The sequence below is a fragment of the Kogia breviceps genome, chromosome 14 (assembly GCF_026419965.1).
Source record: "Kogia breviceps isolate mKogBre1 chromosome 14, mKogBre1 haplotype 1, whole genome shotgun sequence".
Taxonomy (NCBI): Eukaryota; Metazoa; Chordata; class Mammalia; order Artiodactyla; family Physeteridae; genus Kogia; species Kogia breviceps.
In genome coordinates, this window is record NC_081323.1 from 50,041,050 (window position 1) to 50,066,945 (window position 25,896).

Genomic DNA, 25,896 nt, shown 5'->3' on the forward strand with positions numbered 1-25,896 from the left:
TTGGTGGGAGCATTTAACCCATTTACATTTAAGGTAATTAGTGATATGTATGTTCCTACTACCATTTTCTTAATTGCTTTGGGTTTGTTATTGTAGGTCTTTTCCTTCTCTTGTGTTTCCTGCCTAGAGAAGTTCCTTCAGCATTTGTTGTAAAGCTAGCTTGGTGGTGCTGAATTCTCTTAGCTTTTGCTTGTCTGTGAAGGTTTTAATTTCTCCATCAAATCTGAATGAGATCCTTGCTGGCTAGAGTATTCTTGGTTGTAGGTTTTTGCCTTTAATCACGTTAAATATGTCCTGCCCCTCCCTTCTGGCTTGCAGAGTTTCTGCTGAAAGATCAGCTGTTAACCTTATGGGGATTCCCTTGTATATTATTAGTTGTTTTTCCCTTGCTGCTTTTAACATTTTTTCTTTGTATTTAATTTTTGATAGTTTGATTAATATGTGTCTTGGCGTGTTTCTCCTTGGATTTATCCCGTATGGGACTCTCTGTGCTTCCTGGACTTGATTAACTATTTCTTTTCCCATATTAGGGAAGTTTTCAACTATAATCTCTTCAAATATTTTCTCAGTCCCTTTCTTTTTCTCTTCTTCTTCTGGGACCTCTATAATTTGAATGCTGGTGTGTTTAATGTTGTCCCAGAGGTCTCTGAGACTGTCCTCAGTTCTTTTCATTCTTTTTTCTTTATTCTGCTCTGCAGTAGTTATTTCCACTATTTTATCTTCCAGGTCTCTTATCTGTTCTTCTGCCTCAGTTATTCTGCTATTGATCCCATCCAGAGTATTTTTAATTTCATTTATTGTGTTGTTCATCGCTGCTTGCTTCCTCTTTAGTTCTTCTAGGTCCTTGTTAACTGTTTCCTGCATTTTGTCTATTCTATTTCCAAGATTTTGGATCATCTTTACTATCATTATTCTGAATTCTTTCTCAGGTAGACTGCCTATTTCCTCTTCATTTGTTAGGTCTGGTGGGTTTTTACCTTACTCCTTCATCTGCTGTGTGTTTTTCTGTCTTTGCATTTTGCTTATCTTACTGTGTTTGGGGTCTCCTTTTCACAGGCTGCAGGTTCGTAGTTCCCGTTGTTTTTTGTGTCTGTCCCCAGTGGCTAAGGTTGGTTCTGTGGGTTGAGTACGTTTCCTGGTTGAGGGGACTAGTGCCTGTGTTCTGGTGGATAAGGCTGGATCTTTTCTTTCTGGTGGGCAAGTCCACTTCTGGTGGTGTGTTCTGGGGTGTCTGTAGCCTTATTATGATTTTAGGCAGCCTCTCTGCTAATGGATGAGGCTGTGTTCCTGTGTTGCTAGTTGTTTGGCATATGGTGTCCAGCACTGTAGCTTGCTGGTCATTGAATGCAGCTGGGTCTTGGAGTTGAGATGGATTATCTCTGGGAGATTTTTGCTGTTTGATATTACTTGGAGCTGGGAGATCTCTTGTGGACCAGTGTCCTGAAGTTGGTTCTCCCACTTCAGAGACACAGCCCTGACGCCTGGCTGGAGCACTAAGAGCCTTTAATCCACATGGCTCAGAATAAAAAGGAGAGAAAATAAGGAAGGAAGGAAGGAAGGAAGGGAGAGAGGGAGGGAGGAAGGAGAGAGAGAGAGAGAGAGAGAGAGAGAGAGAGAGAGAGAGAGAGGGAGAGGGAGAGGGAGGGGGGGGGGAGAGAGAGAGAGAGAGAGAAAGAAAGAAAGAAAAAGAAAGAAGATAAAATAAAGTTATTAAAATAAAAAATAATTATTAAGAAGAAAAATTTTTTAAAGCAAAAAATAAAACTAACTAACTAACTGGGAGGGTCAGAACCCTAGGACAAATGGTGAAAGCACAGCTATACAGACAACATCTCACACAGAAGCATACACATACACACTCACAAAAAGAGAAAAAGGGGAAAAAAATAATATATCTTGCTCTCAAAGTCCACCTCCTCAATTTGGGATGATTCGTTGTCTGTTCAGGAATTCCACAGATGCAGGGTACATTAACTTGATTGTGGAGCTTTAATCCGCTGCTGCTGAGGCTGGTGGGAGAGATTTCCGTTTCTCTTCTTTGTTCGCACAGCTCCTAGAGTTCAGCTTTCGATTTGGCCCCACCTCTGCGTGTAGGTCGCCTGAGGGGGTCTGCTCTTCGCTCAGACAGGACGGGGTTAAAGGAGCAGCTGATTCGGGGGCTCTGGCTCACCCAGGCCGGGGGGATGGAGGGCTATGGATGCGGGGCCAGCCTGCGGCGGCAGAGGCCGACATGACGTTGCACCAGCCTGAGGCGCACTGTGAGTTCTCTCGGGGAAGTTGTCCCTGGATCCCGGGACCCTGGCAATGGCGGGCTGCACAGGCCCGCCAGGAGGGGATGTGTGGATAGGGACCTGTGCTTGCACACAGGCTTCTTGGTGGCTGCAGCAGCGTCCTTAGCATCTCATGCCCATCTCTAGTGTCCGCGGCTCGCGCCCGTTTCTGGAGCTCCTTTAAGCGGCGTACTTAATCCCCTCTCCTCGCGCACCAGGAAGCAAAGAGAGAAAAGAAAGTCTCGTGCCTCTTCGGCAGCTCCAGACTTCTCCCAGACTCCCTCCAGGCTAGCTGTGGTTCACTAACCCCTTCAGTCTGTTTTCGCACTGCCAGACCTCTCCCTGGGATCCGACCGAAGCCTGAGCCTCAGCTGCCAGCCCCAGCTCCCAGCCCCTGCCCATCCTGGCGGGTGAGCAGACAAGCCTTTCGGGCTGGTGAGTGCCGGTCGGCACCGATCCTCTGTGCGGGAATCTCTCCGCTTTGCCCTCCGCACTCCTGTTGCTGCGCTCTCCTCCGTGGCTCCGAAGCTTCCCCCTCTGCCACCTGCAGTCTCCACCCGTGAAGGGTCTTCTAGTGTGTGGAAACCTTTCCTCCTTCACAGCTCCCTCCCACTGGTGCAGGTCCCATCCCTATTCTTTTGTCTCTGTTTGTTCTTTTTTATTTTGCCCCACCCAGGTACGTGGGGAGTTTCTTGCCTCTTGGAAGGCCTGAGGTCTTCTGCCAGCGTTCAGTGGGTGTTCTATAGGAGCAGTTCCACGTGTAGATGTATTTCTGATGTATCTGTGGGGAGGAAGGTGATCTCCACGTCTTACTCTTGCGCCATCTTCTGTCTCCTGTATTGGCTTTTGATTCTAGTCATTCTAGGGGTGTATCTCACTGTGTGTGTGTTTTTTTTTTTTTTTTTGGCTGCATTGGGTCTTTGTTGCCACGTGCGGGCTTTCTCTAGTTGTGGCTAGCTCTTCGTTGCAGTTCATGGGCTTCTCATTGTGGTGGCTTCTTTTGTTGCAGAGCACGGGCTCTAGGCAGGCGGGCTTCAGCAGCTGTGGTGCGTGAGCTCTGTAGTTGTGGCTCACGGGCTCTAGAGCACAGGCTCGGTAGTTGTGGCGCATGGCCTTAGCTGCTCTGCGGCATGTAGGATCTTCCCAGACTAGGGCTCGAACCCATGTCCCCTGAACTGGAAAGGATTCTTAACTGCTGCGCCACCAGGAAAGCCCACTCATTGTGGTTTTAATACACATATCCCAAATGCTAATAATGTTACACATTTCTTCATGTGCTTATTGGCAATTCATCTATCTTCTTTGGTGAAATGTCTATTCAAATCTTTGTCTGTTTTTAACAGACAATTTAACAGAAATTGTCCCCTTATCCAGTTGTAAGAGTTCTTTATATATTCTGAATATAAATTCTTAATCAAAGATACGCTTTGTAAACATTTTCCTTAGTCTGTAGCTTGTTTTTTACTTTTTAAAAGATCTATTTATTTATTTATATTTGGCTGCGTTGGGTCTTCATTGCTGCGCATGAGCTTTCCCTAGTTGTGGAGTGGGGCCTACTCTTCGTTGCGCTGTGTGGGCTTCTCATTGTGGTGGCTTCTCTTGTTGTGGAGCATGGGCTCTAGGCATGTGGGCTTCAGTAGTTGTGGCATGTCGGCTCAGCAGTTGTGGCTCGCGGGCTCTAGAGCACAGGCTCAGTAGTGGCGCACAGGCTTAGTTGCTCCGTGGCATGTGGGATCTTCCTGGACCAGGAACTGACCCTGCGTCCCCTGAATTGGCAGGCGGATTCTTAACCACTGCGCCACCAGGGAAGTCCCTTGTTTTTTACTTTTTAAACAGTATTTTTTAAAAACACAAGTTTTAAATTTTGATAAGTCCCAATAAATGAGTCTTTTATGAATTTTGCTTTTTGAATCACATCTAAGAACCTTTTCCCATATACAAGGTCATAAGTTTTCCTCTTGTTTTTTTCTAGAAAAACACATTTATAGGTTCTAGCTGGACATGAATTTTGAGAGGACACTATTTAACCCAGAAAAGCCAGTATATAATTATAGCAGAATGTGAAAACATTAGCTCATTTTCCTCTGGTTCCATAATCTGACCTAGTATATGGATTCTCCTACAGGAAGAAAATGCATTTACCCATAAGGACCTGGTCACCTTGCCAGACTTACCGTTCAGTGTAAGTTAGTCACTAGATATTTTATTTTACATATTAGTTCCTAGAGAGGTGGTTAACACAAATCAGTTTCAGAGAGAATAACTTCAACTATATTTTAAGAATTGTTTCTGATCGATCCTAAAATATGACATACAATGACCCCAACCAGATAATGGCAAATGAAATAAGGTTTCAAGAGAATATAAATTAGGAAAGCCAGAGACGTGTATCTCTGTACTCTTCCCTGATATCTGCTATGGACATACTGATATAAACCACAACCAGAATTAAAGCAGCTTAAAATAGTATTTACATATGTATTAAATTTAATAGAATATAACACATCAAATTAGGCAACACTTCTATGGGTGGTTACTATATTCCTATAGCACTTATCATTCTCAAACCATGTTAAAGAAAATAATGTTTTACTGAACTACTTTGCTTCTAGACAAATGAGTACTGCAAAAACACTTACAATAACATGTTCCTTTGAGAGGGTTTCCTTGGTATCGATTTTCTACTTCACATCTAGGGGGAAAAAAATGAAGATTATTTTCTGTTGTTACTTAAAACAGAATGTACATTCACTTTAAAATCAAGTAGATCTTTTTATATAAACTACCAGTTTTTGAGTCAGTATAATTACATTCTTCACTGTTATTCAAATCAGATGGACTAACAAGACTTTGCATTCATTTTCAATGCTGACTGCCCAGCAGTTCACACCACCACCAACTGATAAACATTTGCCAAAGCACATGAAGATAAATTCAAATAAAATAAAATTCGGATCCTATTTATTATCATGAAAAACACATGTTCACTTTTGTATGGACTAAATATTCTTCTGAAAGTGAAGTTAAAACATTTTTCAAATTGATTCATCTGTGGTTAGTTGCTAATAAAGTAGTTAAGTTTTTATCCATTTTGGAATGTGTGGGTGTGGATGAGACTGTGGCAAAGGCAAACTGTTTAGATGAGATTCTGCCAAAAGATGTAAATGGTGGCTAAGTGGAAGAACGGCTATCTTACATGTGCTTTTTTCCCTAGGGCCATCTAGCTGTCTGTTTTTATTACTTCAATAAAATCAGAGCTGTTATTGAAAAAAAAAAAACATTTTTCATATATTCATTTTTTACTTTTCCTGAATAAATTGAACCTGTTCTTTAATACAAGTGAGAAGGGTAAAAATCAAGAATCAATCAAAAAAAAAAAAAAAAAAAAACAACCAAGAATCACTTAAAAAATAAAAAACAAAAAACAACCCTTGGACATGGTTTATCAGTCTGGAGAAAAAAATAAGTTCTAGTAAAAAAGAATTATTAATTTCCTCATAAATATCATCTATGAACATCAGTAAAACCCAGGCTCCCACTTTACAAAGTGATTCAGGCAGGTACAATAGCTATAAACTGTGAGGAAAGGAGGGGAAAGCTTGGGTCAAGCACTTTTGCCAGATAAATAATACAAGGATGTTGTGTCTTTTTATCTAGAGTGATTATCAGCACTTGTTTATATTTAAAATTTCCTAAAGAGAAAGTCTTTCACTAGACCTACACTTCATTTCTTTGTTGTATACCATTAACTGAAGGCAGGGGTGATTAATTTTGCTCTATTACATTTTTCTATTTAAAGGAACCTAAATTTAAAAATTAAATTTAGAGCTTATTTTATGAGGTTTTCTGGTGAGGCAGAGAGAACTGGGGAACAATCTCTCTTGTTTCAACTCACCAGGACACTAAAAACAATTACCACTAGCCTCACTACTGATAGATGGGGAAAATGAGGCTTATCGCAGTTAAGTGATTTGCCTCAACAGCACCCTACTCAGTGGAGGCACAGCCAGAGCTGAATCCCCACATCTGCCTGATGCTGTTTGCATCCTCATGGGTGGGAACCCCAAACTCTTCCCCGGAAGATGTTTGACATACTTCACCAAGGAAAATGCTAGAACAGGGAGGGTGTGTTAAAGGCAAGATGACCTCTCTACTATTAGACAACCAAAATGCCAAATAAAATACTGTCCTGGAATACCAGCTCTTCCAACTCTACCTTTTACGAAAATCTCCTGACATGACAAAAATCAAGTCGTTACTGAAGTTAAAAGATTAATCCAAGTCAGCAAGCAAGGAACTGTCAGTGTCACTCAAACATAAAATTGTGATTTAAAGAGCCATTAAGGAATTACTGCTAAACTGACAACCTTCCCAGTATGGAGGGTGACTAAATTACACCTATCTGAAGTAGAAAGGGCAAAATTTCAAACCAATCAACTTGGGGATCGCTCAGAGCCCACGGCAGCAAGGCCCAGAGAAAAGGGTGGCTCTTGGGGTTCAGGCAGTTTCACAGCCCCTTGGCCCTCCCTGATGAGGTGTGGCCTATGGCAGGAGTCCCGAGAGTGTGGTACTCACAGCTGGCACTCGTCCCCCTTGACACCCTTGGTGGTGCAGAAGCACTTGCCCGTGTTGGTATTGCACAGCGATGCGTGCCCATTGCACTTGCATGCTGGGGAGAAGGAAAAGGAAAGCGGGTGGTCACAACTGGCTTAAAAGATTACCACTATTAGAGACCTCCCTAAAACAAATAATATTATCTCAACTGGATTCAACAGGACAGACAGGTAAAATAAATGCATTCATTTAAGGGGTACAATTCTTGTTTCTTAGCTAGTGATTTATCTCAAATAATGTCAAGGCAACATTAAAGAAGCCAAAGTCACAGGCCAGGAGGAAAGAGAAATGTCAGTGTCTGCTGCCAATCTGAGGTCATCCCTCTGCAATAGACTTTGCAAAGATCTTTGCAATAGACTCTGTTTTTCACTATCACCATTCTCTCATTCACTCAATAAACATTTCTGAAGCAACTCCAGTGTGGCACACAGACATAGTCCCTGTCCTCACAGAGACCTCTGGGCAATGACTGCCCTCTGGGGGGAGGGTTGGTCTGGCTAAGCTCTGCCTTAGCTGAGGAGACTACTCCACAATGACCACACTTCTGAGGCAGGATTCCAATGGCAGGTCAGTGTTTCAGCGGCCCTCTAGGATTCACACCCTTGCCTGCCTTCTTCTTCCTTAACAGCAAACGACTCTTGTCATCTCCCTCCTCTAGCCACCAACACATCTCCACCTTCTTTCATCCAACACATAAGTGTGAGCTATGACAAACTTTATTCTCCAGGTGAAATAAATGAATCCTTTTGCTCAATACCTTTTCACTCTACAAACTGATTTTCTGTGAATAAATTAAAAGTATTAGGCTGGAGATAGGTGTACTTTTAAAAGAAATCCAGTGGAGAAAAAAAATCCAAAGAAACCTATGAATAGAATAGTGTAGTGGCGAAGAAAATTTATGCTGGAGTGAGAAACACTAGGGTTCAACTCTGGGCTCTACTGAGGATGGAGAGAGGTACAGTGTGTTAATAAAAGCAAAGGCCTAAAGTTCAGTTTGCCTGGGTTTGAATTCAGGTCTCTCCACTTAGCTCCCTTTCTAAGTCAGCCTCCTCATCCATGTGACAGGGATAATAACAGTGCCTATCCTGTAGGGTTTTGGGGAGGATTAAATGAGATAACACATGAATAAAACACAGTAAGCATTCAAAGAATCATCGCTGTTATCCATACCTTAAGGACTATACAATTCTAAGAAGAAAACACTAAAGACTTGGTATCACTCACAGTATTTTTAAATCATGCTTTCTATTATGGATTGAGACTCTGAAAAATAAAGCTAACTCCGAGTTCTGAACAACTGTACTCAGGCCCCACAGATGCCACAGAGGAGAATGTAATTTTTCTAAGATGAGAGCTGAAGATATGGGGACGATGGCACCCTCACAGTGGCACAACCAGGCCCAACAGCTAAAGTCACACATCCTGGATATGGTTCTCAGCATGGCCAAATCTCAGTGAGACCTTGGGCAGGCTACTTGATCTTGGGGATAATAAAAGCAGCACTGTCTCAGGTAGCTACCAGCACAATGCCTTGTATATACTCACCACTCAATAATGTCAGGTACTCTGATTTCTGTCTAATGGATAAAATCTATTCACAAAGAGTGAAAAAATAGTTTTACTTAATACCTTTTAATCTGAGCAAGAAATTTTACTTAAGAGTGGTGAGAAAGGACATCAGAAGAGTAATAATAATTGCTCACATCTACCTGTTATGTCCTGCTGACTGCTTCATTTCAACAACCACCCTACTATCCCCATTTTACAGATGAAGAAACTAAACCCCAGAGAGGTTCCACTAGGACACTAGTGGACGCTCTGGGGTCAGATTCTCAAGAACCATGCTAAGGAGTTTGGAGGTGGGATGTGGCGAGTAGGTAGAGATTTTCCTTTCTTATTTATTTTCCTACTCAGACCTGACGGGTCTTTCCACTATAAACTAGAACAAACCAAAAAGTAGTTTATTGGTATCACTTGACATTAAAAAATATATAATTTGTATACTAACAATAAAGTGTCCTATTGCTTACAGGAATCTATTTGACATGTATGGGGAAAACATGGGACTACTTAAATCTTTAAAAATAGTATAAGTACTGAGGAGTCCAGCTCCTGGTTAAAAACCTACATGTGGTTTTTGAGGCCGAACCATAGACAATGACAAAGGCTTTCCCTGGTGGGCCGTGCCAGGAAAGCTGCCCTCCCCACACCAGCCCGGGTGGAAGTCTCTGAGGGGCCGAGTCAAGGTCTCAGGTCACCTGGCCGGCCACTCTCTTTCATATATTTGCATTCCTAGCTCAGGCACCTTCATTCCTAGGTCTCTTTATCTGAGGCCTTGGGCAGAGGTCTTCTTCAGTCACCTCTGCTGAGCTTCCAAATGGAGGAGGAAGGGAACCTCAAATAGGCTTTACCCACTCTCAGTCCCAGGTACTTTTCCACTCTTAGTCCTTCCCCTTCACCCTCCCTCCCGACCCCAGGGTCCATAGAAGGCTTTTTGCTGGGCCTTTTTGTTCAGGGCTCCCTAAACAACGAGTTGACCCCCAAGCCTATGCTGATCCACTTGACGCTCAACCAGCACACCATTCCAGGAGGGAAAGTGGAACACGGGGAGTCAGTGCTTTCTCCAGTTTAAGCCTCTTGCTTATACCATCACAGTAAGTGATTAAAGGCTTAACTCCCTCATTTTTTTCTTTTTAATATTTATTTATTTGGCTGCACCGGGTCTTAGTTGTGGCATGCAGGATCTTCGTTGCCGCACGGGGGATCTTTAGTTGTGGCATGCAGGCTCATAGTTGCGGCATGTGGGATCTAGTTCCCTAACCAAGGATCGAACTTGGGCCCCCTGCATTGAGCAAGCAGTCTTAACCACTGGACCACCAGGGAAGTCCTTCATTTTTGACTAGTTGCTTTAATGGCTACTCTGACACTAGGCAGCTCTGCTCTCTCTCCCCCAGCTCAGCTGAGCTCCTGACAGGTATAACTTAAGAAATGCAATATCTGAAACGAAGTGGCTTTTTTCCTCCAAGATATACAAGTCAAACAGATGCATTATGTGCCACCTGGTTTGTAATCAGTAACCCTGAAAAATTTGACTTACGTTGACATTTTCCCCCATTGGTCGGATCACCGTAGAAGCCAGATATGCAGGTCTCACAATGCTTGCCCGTGGTCAGGTTCTCACACTTCTCACAGATACTCTGATTAATGCATTTGCTGTGGCCATTGCACTGGCAAGCTGAAAGAAAGAATTTTAAGCGGCTTTTCCTATGGTAGAGCTGGGTGGAGTACGTTCCACAAGATTTATTTGCAACTATCTAAGTTCCTTATTGCTTCTAAATAATCATCAAAACTACTAAAAAGTAGTTTGAGAAATAAGATCAAAACATCAAAAAAGAGCTAATTCCGGAAAATCAGAAATATACCACAGCAAGGTGAAAGTCCAGAGCCATTAAAAAAAAGTTTTTGTTGTTATTCATTGTAAAAATAATATATGCTCATGATAGTAAATTTGAAAAATACAAGGAAAGGGAAAAAAAATCATATACAATTTTACCACCCAGAGATCACTGTCCACATTTGAATCTTTCCTTCCACTATTTTTTTCTATACAGTTTTACACAGTTGTGTTCATATTAATATTCAACTTTGATTTTTTTAAAATGTAGATCACAATTATTTTACATTATTTTACCTATCATAAACAAAACTTTAAATGGCAGAATGATTTCTATGAAGCCAGTCACTTAATCATTACATTTTGATATTTAGTTTGCTTTCAATTTTTCATTTTTAGAAAAATAACCATGTAAACATTTCTATAAGTGGAATTACTGATTCCTGATGCATACAGGAGTTTACAACTAGAAAGGCATATGAGGCCTGGACCTCTCAGGGCTTCTCAGGACAGTTGTGCACTGCATACTTCAGGTGGGGCCACTCATGTAGTGCACAACCTGTAAGCAGACCTGTCTTTTTTTCTCCTTAGCTCTACTGAGACATAACTGACATATAACATTGTGTAAATGTAAAGTGCACATTTAAAGTATACAATGTGTTGATTTGATATACTTACTGCAAAATGATGACCACCATAGCTATAGCTAACACCTGCATCATGTCACATAATTACCATTTCTTTTTTGTGGTGAAACATTTAAGATCTGCTCTTTTACAGATCTGTCTTGGTTGATCAATGTCATAGAGTCTCCACCTTCACAACTTTCCAAGGCCTTGCACCTGTTCTGTTTACCCACCTGCTTTCTACCCCATCCCTGTAGGTATTTGAGTTGTTTTAAATAGACTGCAACTGAAGAACTTAAAAATGACTACATCAAATATTCCACCAAAATTGCTTAAGATCTGGGGACTATACATGTTTTTCCTGTGAAGATGAGCAACTGTGCACATAGCAAAAGGGCAAAGCACAACACTAAAAAAAATGTAATACCTAAAATCATTTACCAAAATATCTGTATTCTGGTTCAAGATAAAAAGATTGAACAAATGCTTCTCTCTCTCTTCCCCTTCAAGATCTCACTGAAATTATAGAAGAAATGTAAAAACAAGGGTGTGGGATAAGAGGAAAAGGTGCTATGAGAAGTATTGAGAGATACTTCTGAAGCACTGAATTTCTAGCCAGAACGCCCCAAGTGGGGAGGCACCTGGCACAACCATGAACATGCCAAATGCATCCACACACCTGGTCCGTTGCTCCTTCCTTCCTCCACTGTGGAAGGAATGCAGACCATTCAACAACAGCCAGAGCAGACCAGAGCTGGAGAGCCCTGGTACTAGCTAGCCAGCCTCTCCCTTAGGACATCACACCACACCTTCACGACACCTCAGTTCACCTAGTACTCATAAGCCTATTCATTCAGTTATAAATACAAATCGACCTTGAAGAATCACCAGTATGAGAAAATCATCAACCTAAAAGCACCACCTAGATAAACACACGGAACGACTAACTCTGAAGGAAGGATTAATGCAAGAAACTTAAGAGAATGAAAAATACTTATTTTAGCAAATTCAAGGAGGCTTCAGAGATCATTGCATTCATAAAATAAGAAAGCAAGCTCTGGAACAAACCCTCACAATATTTAGAGACCCTGCAAAATGAAAAGGATAAAACAAAATCAGACACAAAACAAAAACCCTTCAATAGATTAAACAGGAGAACACATACAGCCAAAAAGCTACTTGCCAGAAAATAATAGGAACAGTTGTATGCCAACAAATTTGATCACTTAGATGAAATAGAAAAATGCCTATAAAATACAGGTTACCCAAACTGACTCAAGCAGAAATAGAAAAGCTGCCTGCATTATACTTTACTTACCTATACTAAGAGACAATGAATAATCAAAAATCTTCCCACAAAGAAAAATCCAAGCCCAGATGGCTTTACTGGTGAATTCTACCAGTACTTAAAGAAGAATTAATACCAATCCTTTTGCAAACTCTTTCAGTAAATAAAAGAGGAGGGACTACTTCCCTACTCACTCTATGAAGCCAGCACTACCCTGGTACCAAAGTCAGACAGTCATCACAAGAAAGAAAACTACAGAACAGACCTATATCTCTCATGAAAATAGACACAAAATACTCAACCAGCAAACTAAATCCAGCAACACAGTAAAAAGGATTATGTATCATGAGCAAATGGGCTTTATCCCAGGAATGAATGACTGGTTTAATATCCTTAAATCAATTAGTATAACATAACATTAATAAACTAAAGAACAAAACCACATCATCACAGTGATACAGAAAATGCATTTGACAAAATCCAGCACCCAATCATGACAAAAGCCCTCAAAAATCTAGGAATAGAAGGAAAATTTCTCAACCTGATAAAGGACAAGTATGAAAAAACTGAGGCCAACATCATACATAATGGAAAAAGACTGAATTCTTTCCCTCTAAGATCAGGAACAAGAGAATGATGTCCACTCTCACCACTTTTATTCAACATTGTACTGGAATTTCTAGCCAGGCCAATTAGCCCCCACAAAATTTTTTTTAAAAAAGGTATCCAGACAGGAAAGATAGTAAAACTGTCTTTCTTAGTAAACAACACAACCCTGTATATAGAAAACCCTAATCCACTAAAAAACTAGTAGAAATAATGAATTTAGCAAGGTTGCATGATACAAGATTAACATACAAAAATCAACTGTATTTCTACATATTAACAATGAACAATCAGAAAACGAAATTAAGATAATTCCATTCACAATACCATGAAGAAGAATAAAATACTTTGTATAGTAAATTTAACAAAATAAGCATAAGATATATACATTGAAAACTTTATAAAACACTGCTGAAAGAAAATAAAAAACTAAAGAAATGAAAGACATTCCAGGTTCATAAACTAAAAGGCTTAATATTGTTAAGATGGTAATACACCCCCGGTTGGTCTATAGATTCAATGTAATCTCAAATGTCAGCTGGCTTTCTGTTGATGTTACTGAAACTGACAAGTTCATCCTAAAATTCATATGGAAATTCAAATAACCCAGAAGAGCCGTGACAACCTAGAAAAATAAGAACAAAGTGGGAGGACTCAGACTTCCCAATTTCAAAACTTACTACAAAGCTATAGAAATCAAGGGTGTGATACCAGCATAAGGACAGACATATAGGTCAATGCAATAGAAATGACAGTCCAGAAATAACTTCTTACATTCAACTGATTTTCAACAAATGTGCTCCCAAAATTCAATAGTAAAAAAAATAGTCTTTTCAACAAATGGTGCAGGGACAACTGGTTAACTACATGTAAAAAGATAAATTTGGACCCCCTATCTCACACCATATACAAAAATTAACTCAAAATGAATTATGGACCTAAATACAAAGAGATAAACCTATGTAACCTTAAAGAGAAAACACAGGAGTAATTGTGATTTTTGGGTTAGTTAGGCACTGACTTCTTAGATACAATACCAAAAGCACATGGGATAAACGAAATCTTTTGTATTTCAAAAGATACCATCAAGAAAGTAAATAGAAATCCATGGAATGGGAGAAAATATTTGCAAACTGTATAACCAATAAGGGACTTGTATCTAGATTCATAAAGAACTCTTATACATCAACAGTAAAAAGATAAAGTAATTTAAAACTGGGCAAAGAATTTGAATAGACAGTTCTCCAAACACATCATTAGTCATTAGGGAAATGCAAGTCAAAACCACAGTGAGATACCATTTCTCATATACTAGAACAGCTACAATCAAACAGACAAACACAAGTACTGATAAGGATGTAGAGAAGTCTGAACCTTTGTACACTGCTAGTGAGAATGAAAAATGGTACAGCTACTTTGGAAAACTTTATGCCCATTATTCCCCATTTCTGCCCCCGGCCCTAGGCAACCACTAATCTACTTTTTGTCTCTATATATCAGCCCTTTTCTGGACATTCCATATAAATGATATCATATAATATATAGACTTGGTATCTGACTGCTTTTGCACAGCACATTTTCGAGGTTCATTCATGTTGTAGAATATATCAGTACTTTATATTCCTTTTTATTGCCAAATAGTATTCCATTATATGAATGTACCACATTTTGTTTATCCACTCGCTGGCTGACAGACATCTGGGTTGTTGCCACTTTTGTCTATTATGAATAATACTTCTATGAGCACTCAGTACAAGTTTTTTTTAAAAAAATAAATTTATTTATTTATTTTTATTTTTGGCTGCGTTGGGTCTTTGTTGCTGCGTACGGGCTTGCGGCGAGTGGGGGCTACTCTTTCTCGCAGTGAACAGGTTTCTCAGTGCAGTGGCTTCTCTTGTTGCGGAGCACAGGCTCTAGGTGCACGAGCTTCAGTAGTTGTGGCCTGCGGGCTCTAAAGTGCAGACTCAGCAGTTGTGGTACACTGGCTTAGCTGCTCTGAGGCATGTGGGATCTTCCTGGACCAGGGCTTGAACCCGTGTCCCCTGCATTGGCAGGCGGATTCTCAACCACTGCACCACCAGGGAAACCCCTCAGTACAAGTTTTTGTGTGGACATATATTTTCAATTCTCTTGGGTATATACTGGGCTATATGATGGATCTATGTTTAACTTTTGAGGAACTGCCAAATTGTTTTCTAAAGTGGATACAGCATTTTACATTCCTACCAACAATTTATGAGAATTCCAGTTTCCTAAATTATGTTGAGCATCTTGTCATGTGCTTATTTGAGTTTAAAGAGTTCTTTATGTATTCTGGACATTACCTTCTTATCAGACATATAATTTGTAAATATTTTCCTATATCCTGTGTATTTTCATTTTACCTGATATATTCTTGATATTAGTGGAAAAGCACAGATTTAACTATTTCATTAATTAAACCACTAGCAGATTAGAAATGCAACTGTAGATCCTCTAAAATCTTTGGAAAAAAGGAACAAAGAGGATTTAATCCAGTTCTGTAGATAAAAAGCTAGTTTCTCATTTTATTTTGCATTTTCCTGCTCTACTTCCTTTTCTGAGAATGACTTTATATCCTTCTGATAGGAAAAGAATAAAGGGAAAAGGAGGAGATTAAATAGTTAATCTCATTAGGGGATTGTAAGTAGAAAAAAATATGGGAGACCCCTGTAAGTTAACAATCACTCAAGAAAACAGGTTTGCTTAACCACAAACTAAGCAGGCCTGCTTAGCAACAAAACCATGCAACAGAAGCATGAGACATGCCCCCAAACAATAAAACAATGGTGGCATGAGACCCACATCCGGCCCAGTGAGCTCAGTAAGTTACTGACCCCTAGGACATGCTCTCTGCACACATAAAAAACAATATTTATGGAAGGGTGACATTCAAAGTGAAAGACGCTTATTGTACTGAAACCTAAAATAATTTTTCCATAATGTCATGACAGTCCTGGCTTGACCATGTAGGGACAAGAAAACTCCCCTGCCCAACCTGGAGGAGGAGCTTATGATGGAAGGCTGATGTCTACTCAAGAATGAGGAAGAAGAAGGTGGTCTTTTTCCCCACCCCATTTTTCCTTTGATTATAAAGCTGTAGCCCACTAAGTTCTCGGAGTGCGGCACCCTCTTGTCTGCTCACTTGTAAGCCTCACAAGTGTCCTATTCTAATAAATCCCTTCTTATCTACCACTTAGCACCTAGATGAATTCTTTCTGTGCTGAGACATAAAGGACTGGAGCTCCTTGAAGCGCCAGCCATGCGCCCAACCCCCGGGGAAAAGACACCTAGCGGTTTCACTTTGCCTACTTTTTCTGTTGGGTTGACATTAAGCTTTATTTTTCTGGAGGGTAGAGGTTTACATACTCTGGATGATAATCATTTGTTATATACCCTGCAGATATGTTCTTCCAGTCTGCTTGTGGCCCTTTATCTTTGTTTACAGTGATCTTTCCCTTATAGAAGTCCTCACAAAGAACCCAGTGGTCAGGGGCAATGTCTGGCAGGTTTTTGGAGAAATTCTTATCCACTAAGCTCTTGGGAGTCTTTGAACCTGCCTAGCATCTCCCAACTGCTCTGGAGGCCCATCAGTACATTCCTGAGATTTGCTGAAAGTTTGAATCATAGGCCAATTTTTCAGGGTTGGTTTCTCAGGACAGCTACCATAGCAGGTCTAGGATCAAGCTTTAGGTCAACTCAAGGTCTGTTCCTTCTGGCATCAACCACTGGAAAGGATAGGAAGGAAGGAGAAGGAGAAGGGAAAGGAGAGAGGGAAGGAGTGGGGAGAGGAAAAGAGGGCAAAGGGAGGGGAGGAGGGAGAGAGGGAGGCAGGCAGGCAGGCTGAATTTTTCCTTTTTTCTTCATGTCAAAGGGAAAGAGACGGTTTTCCTTCTCCCTTTTCTTAGAGCATTTCAGTAAGAAAACCTGTATTTAAAAACCCTTCCTGTTCCTTTGATAAGTATATGTATGTAAGATTTTTAAACCTAAATAAGCCTCAAGTCAGCACTACAAAGCAGAGATGTGTTTAAGTGCTTAAGAGCCATCTCTTTGAAATGTACACATCAAGGGAGCCAGTCCCACCTCCCCTTGCTGTGGGAATGGGTCCAAACTGTAACCACCTGCTTGCCTTAAAGATACAAGTTTGTTTTCTCCTTTGGGTAAAGGCAATTAACTAACCTAGGTGGCCTCCCCAATTATCAGGTAAATTCAGAATGAACTGTGAAAGAATGTAGAGCAAATAGTGCTGTCAAATCCTCATATGAAGACAAGTTATCTTCATTTTGAGAACATGTATATAATGGATTATATACGCTGGGATATTTAAAAGGGTAGAATTTCTCTGTTTTTGCAATCTCATTAGTGGATTGCTGTGATGTGGGCCACAACCTGGTTTAATGCTTATTCAATAATAAAACTGTTTCTTTTCTACATCTGTGGAGAGGAATTTCTGGGTTGGCAGTAGATTTTATTTTTAATTTTCCCCCTAACAATTGCCACAATGTATTTTTAAGTAAAAAGCAAACTGTAGAACAATATATCACATGCACGGTGTATAGCACAGTATTTTTTATTTTAAAAACTATACATCTAGAGGTATCTATATTATACTGTTACAAGTTTTTCCTTCTAGAGATGAGAAGAGGAATTCTAGTTTTTATTTTATTTACATCTGTAATAGTTAATTTTTTATAATGAACTCATTTCAATACTTTTGTAATGAAAGTTAGCAAGACAACTCACTTAAAGTCCTTAGTATTTTCATTAATTGACATTAAAAATATTTTTCACATGAAACAAATAGTTTCCTAAACTATGTTATTTTTTTTTTTAAGAAACCCATATAAATAATGTAGCTTTCAAGGCTTTATTCTTTGTAAATAGGTAGTGAAACACTTGATTTTGGATACACAAGACATCTTACCTGGACAATGAATGAAAGACCAGTTGTATCTGCTGTCCTCCAGACACATGCTGGAATTGAGAAGGGGCTGTGGATAGGAATTTCCTGTAGGGGCCTGAGAAGGCATTTTCACTGGTCCTTTATAGGAGCCCTCTGTGCATTTCCCTTTGCCAGTATTGCTGGGATCAGTACACCAGCCACAGCCTGGTTGCTCCAAGCAGTGACTACAGGTACAGTAGCCTGAACAATTTTCAGCTGTAAAAAAACATAAGTTACAATTCACTATCACATGTAGTCTTAAATTCATTGTATTTTTTTGTGGCCTCTCCGTTGTGGAGCACAGGCTCCGGACGCGCAGGCTCAGTGGCCATGGCTCACGGGCCCAGCTGCTCCGCGGCATGTGGGATCTTCCCGGACCGGGGCACGAACCCGCGACCCCTGCATAGGCAGGCGGACTCTCAACCACTGCGCCACCAGGGAAGCCCAAATTCATTGTATTTTAATTACCTTTTTCTTTAACAGACTATTCAACTTCTGTGAGTCAAAATTCCTGTTCTATTGTGATTGTTTAAATGACATAATAAAACTTTAAAGAGCCCAATATCTTGTCCAACATATAACAGAGACTCCTCCCCTCCTCTCTCAATCCCAGGATGTTTAGAGATCATCTCCTGGAAATCACTTCTTTATGAATTAGGAGATTAAGAGGTGGAGATATTACATGCATTGAGCAATATGATACTGAGGTTGGGCAAATTATTTCTGTACTCTGTGATCTATCCTACAGTTGTTTACTTGTGTCATTGTTCTTGATTCTGTATGCGGGTTCATATCAGGCAGTCTCTGGACAGTCCTGAGTAGAAGGTCAAGTCTGGTCTCATCCCTAGAATTTTCAGAGGCTGACAGCACTGCCCTACACACAGGAGTTGTCACCCATACTGCCTAGAGCTCACTTTTCACTCACGGGGGCAGCTGCTCACGGTATACCACTCCATACACTGGCCAAAAGGGAAGGAGGCCACGTAGGCATTGGAGTCCACGCACTGCTTCATGTTGCTGCACCACATGCACTCGGAGCTGCCGCTGGTACACTCCCCACATGCCGTCCGCAAGGCACACGGTGTCCGGCACTGCTTGGCACTGTGGTTCGCTGGGAAGTAAAACCAAGAGAGACACTTAGAGCTCCCACTATGTCAGCTAAGGTCAAAGGCTTTTCAATGTGGGTTGTGACCCACTAGTGTGTCATGAAATCAATTCAGTGGGTTACACTAAATGAAGAAGAAAATAGAAAGTCTTAGGTCATCAAGTACTATTTAGTCAAGTATATTTATACACTTGGGGGGAAAACAGTTTTTCTTTCCAAAGAGCATTAAGGACAGACATGAGGGAACAAGCTAATCGTTCCACAAGAGTAGAGGTTCTAAAGCTCCTTATAATATAGGAGACCCAGGATGAACTTCAGGGGTTTTACAACCCACCTGAATATGCAAAATTGCATCTTTGTATATTCTGGGGGAAAAAGAACCACAGCATTCATTAAATTCACCGAAGCACTCAGGATCCAAAATGGCTGAAAAGTTCCCCTAGATATTATACTTTAAGGTGACTCCTACAGTGCTATGAATTCTCTTCCACACCTCTGTATTTGACAAATGACAGTAACTTCCTAAAATAAGACATGATGTCAATGGAGTCCAGCCTCCCAAAAGCAGCCACAGAATTCCAACTACTGCTTGTGAGTCCCTCTGCAGGAGGAGGACACTGGTCTAGGGCTTGTCTGCGTGCTGCAAATGCCACCCCTGTGCCTGCCTTTAGGAAGCCTAAATGTGCCTAGAGAGCTTCAAGCCTGTGAAGCTACTCCAAGTGTCTGGTCCTTCAGCACTCTCCTGCAGCTTTATCATGCTGAAGGTTTGCTTCTGCTTCCTGACACAGAGCTACTCTCATCCTTTTTCTCCCCACTGACACTATCTTTCTGTCCATTGTCCCTGTAGTGATCTGCTTGCTTTTCTGATCTTTTCTTTGGATTTTTTGTTCTTTCTTCCACAACATTTCCCCGCCAACACCAAGAAATTTGCCTTTCAGAGAAATTATCAATACCTTTTGTGGTCAATAAACCAATCAATCTCATGGTTAATCAGAATATTAGTGTTAGTTATTTTTGGTTTTGCTCATGGCTCACACTATTCAGAGCCAAACACTACTTCCTTCTGCTTTAAAAATTCTGTGTTACACTCTGCTTCGTATGCTTGAAATCAATACTCCATCGGTTTTTCATGAAAATGTCATAATACTTAACTATGCCTTCTATAGTTTCTCTTTCAACGAACTTCCGGTAACGCATAATTCACCCATATACCTACCAGGTCTTTCACAGACACTACCATTGAGTGGGTTGATGCAGGTTGCAGCCTTTAAGCCCCAAATACTGGGTTCGGACAAAATTCCACAGAATCCAGCATCACTGGGCTCAGATGGCATCCACTGTAGCAAACTATTTGTGAATGGGGACATATCTTCCCAGCACCAGTAGGACACATTGATCTTCCGAAGGCCAACCCATGGGGTTAAGGTGAGCTTGGACTGTAGGCAAAACAGGCACAGCTATGAATATAATCAATGTCTTGACCAAAACTGGCTTCTAGACAAAAACCATTAAGTTACATACATCCAAAAGATAAAGGAAAACCTCCCTATCCTGATTCAGCCATGGTAGATTACTGCAGACCATCATTTTTATGTTACATATCATGCCTGGCACTTTAATATGGCCATTTTACAAAGGACAGAAATACAGCTCGGAGAAGACATCAATATCAAAGTAATAATCAAGTTCCTAAATTTCTACATGCTATTACAAATGCTACGAAGGGATGACCAACCTCAACTTGGTTTAAATGTCTATTTATATGTCAAATCATCATATCGATATTTATGAAATACTGGTTATATGCCTATCATTATCTAAGCCTGTTTTGGAAGCTCTGGCTAGTTCAGGCATAGATAAATGATGATTAAAGATTCCCACCTTCAGCTGGGGAGGTGGGGGTATTGGCTGTCACCAAATTTTATAGGGAAAATAGGACAATGAATTCCTGGGGAAGTCTGTCTCAGATGCCACATGTAGCCAAGACCCAGACCGCACTTCCTATGTCCTTCCCAAGGAAGTGCTGCCCATTCCTCCTACCTATTTGACATTTCCCCCTAACTGCTCTATACCAAAGACAATGTTGTTGAAAGAGCGTTGTCTTGTGAGTATCTACTTGATTGAGGGTAGGACCACAGTTCTAGGACTCTGGACTAAAAAAGACAAAATGTGATTGTGGAATATCAACTACAAGCTGCCTGAGAGCATTGGGTGGACAGGAAGAGAACCTGGGGACTTTCTGTGCTCAGAAACTCCTGATAAGAAGATGCCCTTTCCTTTTGGGTTGGTCAGATCAAAGAAAGACCTAAATGGATGTCCATTTCTTAGGATGATTAGCATTAAATCTTATTACACACTGGAATAATACCTGAAATCTGAGAGACTCAGGTGGCTTAATTCAGCTCAGCTAATTAGTAATGGCATTCCCCTCCCCCACCCCAACAGAACCTAGGGATAAAACAGATATGTTCATTAGAGAAATGCAAATCAAAACTACAATGAGATATCATCTCACACCGGTCAGATTGGCCATCATCAAAAACTCTAGAAACAATAAATGCTGGAGAGGGTGTGGAGAAAAGGGAACCCTCTTGCACTGCTGGTGGGAATGTAAACTGATACAGCCACTATGGAGAACAGTATGGAGGTTCCTTAAAAAACTACAAATAGAACTACCATATGACCCTGCAATCCCACTACTAGGCATATACCCTGAGAAAACCATAAATCAAAAAGAGTCATGTACCAAAATGTTTATTGCAGCTCTATTTACGATAGCCAGGACATGGAAGCAACCTAAGTGTCCATCAACAGATGAATGGATAAAGAAGATGTGGCACATATATACAATGGAATATTACTCAACCATAAAAAGAAATGAAACTGAGCTATTTATAATGAGGTGGATAGACCTGGAGTCTGTCATACAGAGTGAAGTAAGTCAGAAGGAGAAAAACAAATACCGTATGCTAACACATATATATGGAATCTAAGAAAAAAAAATGTCATGAAGAGATTAGTGGTAGGACGGGAATAAAAAAACACAGACCTACTAGAGCATGGACTTGAGGATATGGGGAGGGGGAAGGGTAAGCTGTGACGATGTGAGAGAGTGGCAGGGACATATACACACTACCAAAAGTAAATTAGATAGCTAGTGGGAAGCTGCCGCATAGCACAGGGAGTTCACCTCTGTGCTTTGTGACCACCTAGAGGGGTGGGATAGGGAGGGTGGGAGGGAGGGTGACGCAAGAGGGAAGAGATATGGGAACATATGTATATGTATAACTGATTCACTTTGTTGTAAAGGAGAAACTAACACACTATTTTAAAACAGTTATACTCAAATAAAGATGTTAAAAAAAAAAACAGATATGAAATCATCTACTGATGTCGCAGGATATGTGCATATGTAAACATATTACTGTTCAATACACATGTAGTTATTGATATATCTTATAATTTAATGAAATATGACTAATAAAAATAAAGTGTTAGAAATTTCAAGATAAGAAAGAGTTTATTAAAGGAAGAGAATTTTTTTTTTTTTTTTGGTGGTACGCGGGCCTCTCACTGTTGTGGCCTCTCCCGTTGCGGAGCACAGGCTCCGGACGCGCAGGCTCAGCGGCCATGGCTCACGGGCCCAGCCGCTCCACGGCATGTGGGATCTTCCCGGACCGGGGCACGAACCTGTGTCCCCTGCATTGGCAGGCAGATTCTCAACCACTGCGCCACCAGGGAAGCCCAGGGGGAGAATTTGACAGTGCAGTTCCACAGTGTATTGCACTGCACCTACTAGCATTCCTCCTCCTGCCAAGCACATCACAGGTAAGCTGTAGTCATGCCGTCAGTAGAAGGATGGATACTAGAAACTTAAGTTCCAAGGATTTTAACTCACCATGCTCTGCGATGACTGCATGATTCGCAGCTGCTTAAGGACAAATTCCACCTTCTTCTGGGTTGTAAGAGAAGCCAAAAAGGCATTGTGGTTCCTACAGGACAATTTTGCATTGTCATAATTCTCTTTGGCAGTAGTAATTTTCAAACATGAGTTTCCAACCAAATGCCAGCCAATGCCACAGATATTTTCTTTATTAAAGAGGAGAGAGAAAAACAAAGAGTTTTAGAAATCACACAAAACTACGTATATTAGCAGCTTCACCTGCTGAAAACCTAAATGGTTTTTGTGAGCTGAATTCTAGATACTTCATTCGGATGTGGTGAGTGCATCACATTACTAAAGAGCAACTACAGAATACACACAAGAATTTTTTAAATGTTTATCAGTCATATTTCCTGGATCTCAAGATGCGTATTCTGAGGTCAACCCTCCTATGTCTTAGAGGAAAACATTTGTTTGATACCACTGTTAAACTTATAAACCTCCTTTTGAAGAAAAATCAGAAACAAGGCTAAAATCCTAAGAGCAGGAAAATGAATATGCATTATTGGAAAGATGGGGTGGAAAACTGCAAGAATAGAAATGAGTTGGTGAGTGAGCAAGTCTACAAAAGCTGCACTGTTTTCACATCAAGTGAAACAAAACATCCCAAAAGTGAGGTGGAAAGAGTCTTTTTGGGAAATAAACCGAAGCGCTACATACACCAGGTAAGTTTGTAATCTGCTACTGTGACCTCCCTGTACCCACCTAAAGAACTGCACAGAAGCTATACATGCTTCCTGGAAGACAGTGCATGAGCAAAGCAACTTCACCAGAACCAAAGTACCCTGGAGATGCCCTCAACAATGTTCATTAACAGCCAGTGAGATAAACGGAAGGTGCCACGGGAAAGGGATCATTTCAGAGCAGATAAAGACTTGCTCCTCAAAGTGTGACATCAGTGCCATTGCTTGCTGAAATGCAGATTCTAGGGCCCCACCACAAATTTGTGCCAGAATCTGGCTTCTAGCAAGACCCCCAGGTACTTTGCTATGCATTGAAGCTTGAGATGCAATGAGGTAAAAGAATAAGAAGCCCACTCCAGCAAGCTGAATCAAGTACTTCTGAAGGATTTCAAGAGGGGTCCAGTAGACCCCAGCTACCCTGTACTTCTGTTGCACAGAGCCACAGAAGTCTCCTTCCTGGGATTCCTGGTTGAGCAAATATATCATACAGTTTCAGCCGTGGCTGGCTGGCTTCAGGCCCCCAACTCATCATCCTGAACCTCAGAAGTGCTATAAATTGAGGTATCTGGGGCTGAAGTTATCCCAGGAGGTGCTGCTGACAGAGACATCTCTCCTTTCCTTATCAGAAGGTGCTGAAAACCTGATCCCAGTGGTCAGTAAGAAGTACTCTTCATAAAGTGCCCAGCAGACTGGCTGCTGAGACTGCTGCTTTCTACTCCCAGGTTACCGTAGAATGGGGTAGGGACAATGGAGAGTGGGGTAGGGACAACGGAGCAGGCTCAATAACACAGAGTCAAGCTGTCCTTGATTCTCCACAGCAGCAGATGACGCTTCACTTTCTTTCAAAGGATGGTAGAAGTAAATACTCAAGAACTGTATTTCTGCTTTAAAATATAACAACCACAATAGTGGTGAGGGGGAATGAATGGATAAAATGAGTTCGCCCTTTTTGCGGGGTTCAATCTAGGCTGCACAGTATTGAGGGTGTGTGTGTGTGTGTGAAGTCTTTGCACCCATACACATCAAGATGCCCCTGGCAAGGCCTACCAGGCAGGGCGATGCACTCCTGATTCCGAGGCTCCCACTGGCAGTTCTGGTCCAGGGCACAGCTCCTGCAGCTGGTCTTCTTGTTACAGTAGTACATGGGGTTATCCTTGGGGCAATGATCATACCTGGAAATGGAGATCTAGAATACAATGGACAAAAGCTTTTCTCTTATATCCACAGAGAGAACTCACGGCAAGAACAAATAGGATACTAAAAACAACAGTCTAATTGAGGAAGCAAAACTACAAATACATACATACATAAATAAATAAATAAGATGTAGATGAAGCAGCACTGCAGTGGAAACACTATAGTGAAATGCTCTGTTCAAGGACATGCCTTTACCTGGCAAGGAAGCAGTGCATTCTTTTAAGCACCATGCTTCAACTTGCTCATCTGTAGAATGGGAATGTTGAACTTGCTGCTTTTTAAATGTCTCCCAAACATTCTAAAAGTTTTTTATTTTATGAGCTGCTTTACAGACTGACAATGAATGTCTTATAGTCAAAAATTATAAAAGTTGAGTCATCATATCTTTTTTTTGCCTTATAACCTAAATAAAAAATCATAAATGGTAAGCATAAGTTATGCTGAGCCAAGATATAACATAAGACAAGGAGATTTTGCAAAGTCTATTATTTCTACAATTCAGTTCGGCTGCTACACACCTGACTCATTTTCACTCTCAAGTCCTAAATTGCTCCCCAAACCTTGCATATGTAGAGGGAGCACACCATTACAAATTTCACTCCAAGCATCTAGTACTTAGCCATAGTCATGCATAGGGACTGGGGTGTACTCAGAATAATAATCTTGCCTTCTTCTAAAACACCACACATCAATCCTCGTGGCTAGCAGAACCTTTGCAATTAGGACATACAGAGCATCCCTTACTAAAAGAAACTTGAGCAATAATAAAATCCAAATCTACACTGAAAGTTTCAAAGATAACTCTGGGCTATACCATACGCTCTACAATCTACACCTAATCCCACTCAGGATTTTTCTATCCTCTGAAATCCTTTAGAAACAGCTTCTGACCTGGCCTTCTGTGCAGCTGTGGTTCATAGGGACACAATGGTCATGGCACCAGTGGCAGTCATTTGTGTTGGCCGTGCAGCTGTAACAATCCGTGTGCTGGTCACATCTGTCATGGTCAAGAGCTGTGAAGAGAAGAAAAACTCATTAACTGTGACAGCTTCTCCTCAGAAATGTCATGGGCCATTACAACTGCTGTTGAGCAAAATATGACAGTGAGGCAAATAAAATAAAATAAAATAAAATAACAAGACTTGGGAAGTAAAATGAGGAGTGAAACTGGCAGGAAAATATATTGGTGTGTTCAGGTAAAAACAGTATT

General features: G+C 40.9%; 1 protein-coding gene across 3 annotated transcripts in view; it reads right to left on the reverse strand.

Annotated features, from left to right (window-relative positions):
• ATRN (attractin) overlaps positions 1-25,896 on the reverse strand; it is a 160,782-nt gene that overhangs the window by 64,577 nt on the left and 70,309 nt on the right. For all 3 annotated transcript variants that reach the window (XM_059037673.2, XM_059037677.2, XM_067013940.1), the window contains exons 13-21: positions 25,578-25,699; positions 24,537-24,675; positions 22,762-22,952; positions 20,080-20,299; positions 18,684-18,869; positions 17,741-17,974; positions 9,982-10,119; positions 6,846-6,939; positions 4,910-4,962 (exon numbers count right to left, since the gene is read on the reverse strand). In XM_059037673.2, coding sequence (XP_058893656.1) covers positions 4,910-4,962; positions 6,846-6,939; positions 9,982-10,119; positions 17,741-17,974; positions 18,684-18,869; positions 20,080-20,299; positions 22,762-22,952; positions 24,537-24,675; positions 25,578-25,699 — 1,377 coding nt within the window. The remainder of the gene's footprint in view (positions 1-4,909; positions 4,963-6,845; positions 6,940-9,981; positions 10,120-17,740; positions 17,975-18,683; positions 18,870-20,079; positions 20,300-22,761; positions 22,953-24,536; positions 24,676-25,577; positions 25,700-25,896) is intronic.